Here is a 2,500-nt window from a genome sequence, read left to right on the forward strand (position 1 = left end):
CCTCCTCCTCCTCACCTGGCCGGCCTGGCCCAGATGGGCGGACCCATGGGCGGCGGCGGCGGCGGCGGCGGCGGGTCCCTGGTGAAAGGGGGTTCGGGGGACCCCCAGACCCCGACCTCGCAGCAGCAGCAGCAACAGGCCCAGCAGCAGGCCCAGCAGCCCTCCCCCCACGGCCAGCTCCACCACAGCCCCCCGCTGCGCGCCCTCCAGCCCCTGCTGGCCCCCGGCGGCCTGCTGTCCCCCCACCTCAGCCCCCAGCTGGTGCGCCAGCAGTTGGCCATGGCCCACCTCATCAACCAGCAGTTGGCGGTCAGCCGCCTGCTGGCCCACCAGCACCCGCAGGCCCTGAACCAGCAGTTCCTCAACCACCCGCCCATTCCCCGCCCCGCCAAGCCCGGCGACCCGGGCGCCAGCCCCTCCGCCGTGGAGGTCTCGCCCGACATCTACCAGCAGGTCCGCGACGAGCTCAAGAGGGCCAGCGTCTCCCAGGCCGTCTTCGCCCGCGTGGCCTTCAACCGCACCCAGGTACCGCCGCTCGCCTGGAGCGCGTCCCGTCCGGCACAGCCTCACCTCACCCAGAACCAACGCCACCTCACCCAGCCCACTGTCCCGCCCAGCACAACCCCACCTCACCCAGCCCACTGTCCCGTCCAGCAGAACTCCACCCCACACAGCGCAACCCCACCCCAGCCAGCCCAATGTCCCGCCCAGCACAACACCACCTCACCCAGCACAGGGTCGCACACAGCACAACCCCACCTCACCCAGAACCAACCCCACCTCACCCAGCCCACTGTCCCGCCCAGCACAACCCACCTCACCCAACACAACCCTGCCTGACACAGCACAACCCCACCTCACCCAGTACAACCCCATCTCAATCAGAACCAACCCCACCCAACCCAGCACAACCCTGCCTCACACAACACAACCCCGCCCAACCCAGAACCAACCCCACCCAACCCAGTACAACCCCACCTCACCCAGCACAACCCTGCCCTACCCAGTGCAACCCCATCTCAACCAGAACCAACCCTGCCCAACCCAGCACAACCCCACCCCACCCAGCACAACCTTGCCCCACCTAGAACCAACCCCATCTAACCCAGCACAACCCTGCCCCACCCAGTACAACCCCATCTCAACCAGAACCAACCCAGCACAACCCCACCCCACCCAGCACAACCCTGCCCCATCCAGCACAACCCTGCAACACAGGCAGGGCTCTACAGTCCTTCCATTTTAGGAGCAAACTGATGTGTACAACCTGGAAAAATAAATTAGGATCACAAGTACTGTGCTAGTTAGGATCCAGAAGTGTGCCTCCTAAACACCCTAACTTAGTAGTGCATGTGCTCCTTGGAAAATATGTCGGTGTAGAGCCCTGACATATCACTTCACTGTTAAAGTGCAAAGGTGCAAGCCTTTTCCATATTTAGCCCAATCTTCAAGAAGCCTTGTGCGACCGTTGCGTGTCATAGACAGGTGTTCCATCGGTCAGGTCTGGCTCCAAACTCGCGAGGTCATGTGGTCTCCTGTGGCGGGAATTAAGCAGGACCGCTTTGCTGACCTAGATTAGTTTCGTGTGATATATTTCGAGTTTCAGTTTGCTTTCACTCTATTGAATTATCTATGAAAATATTTTTAAGTGGTCTTTTGGAATTCAAAATTTGCGTCACAACTTTTATCTGGGTTGAGAGTGCGTGTTTTACAAATTAGGGATAAAAAAAATAGGAGGTTATAGGTGCCCAATGTAGTACTGTGTCTCTCCCTCTCTTTCTCTCTCACTGTTATCTCCCACACACATGCTCAGTAAGCCTCAGATATTACTGTCAGTCCTTTGTACACTGGCGTTCCAGCGATGGGACTTGACTGTAACATTAATGTGGAATTAAGCAGATGTTAATGTAAAATGCGGCATGTGCGTGGTTTTAGAGACACACTGGCCAGCAGAGTTCAGCCACACTGCCCTACTGGTCTACTAGTCAGTGAAAACATTTAGTTGGTGTCTACATACAGAGCTTCAGATCTACTGAGGGTCATTGAACAAGTTTGTCGATAACAGGAATCATGGTTCCATTTCATATAAGCCCTGGTGTTGAAGATCTGCATGGTCATTCTCCTCCTCCTGAGTTGAGAAAGCTGGTACTCCTCTACCCTTGCTCTCTTTGTTGAGGGAGCTGGTTCTCCTCTACCATCCTCCTCTCAGTTGAGAGAGCTGGTACTCCTCTATCCTCCTCCTCCCTGAGTTGAGAGAGCTGGTTCTCTTCTAACCTCCTCCTCCTGAGTTGAGAGAGCTGGTTCTCCTCTAACCTCCTCCTCCTGAGTTGAGAGAGCTGGTTCTCCTCTAACCTCCTCCTCCTGAGTTGAGAGAGCTGGTTCTCCTCTAACCTCCTCCTCCTGAGTTGAGAGAGCTGGTTCTCCTCTAACCTCCTCCTCCTGAGTTGAGAGAGCTGGTACTCCTCTATCCTCCTCATCTTGAGTTGAGTGAGCTGGTACT

The 2,500-nt window shown here is 56.8% G+C and overlaps 1 protein-coding gene across 2 annotated transcripts in view; it reads left to right on the forward strand.

Moving 5' to 3' along the window:
* satb2 (SATB homeobox 2) overlaps positions 1-2,500 on the forward strand; it is a 60,329-nt gene that overhangs the window by 40,255 nt on the left and 17,574 nt on the right. For both annotated transcript variants that reach the window (XM_064329591.1, XM_064329592.1), the window contains exon 8: positions 1-525. This exon is cut by the window's left edge and continues 44 nt beyond it. In XM_064329591.1, coding sequence (XP_064185661.1) covers positions 1-525 — 525 coding nt within the window. The remainder of the gene's footprint in view (positions 526-2,500) is intronic.

The sequence above is a fragment of the Anguilla rostrata genome, chromosome 3 (assembly GCF_018555375.3).
Source record: "Anguilla rostrata isolate EN2019 chromosome 3, ASM1855537v3, whole genome shotgun sequence".
NCBI lineage: Eukaryota > Metazoa > Chordata > Actinopteri > Anguilliformes > Anguillidae > Anguilla > Anguilla rostrata.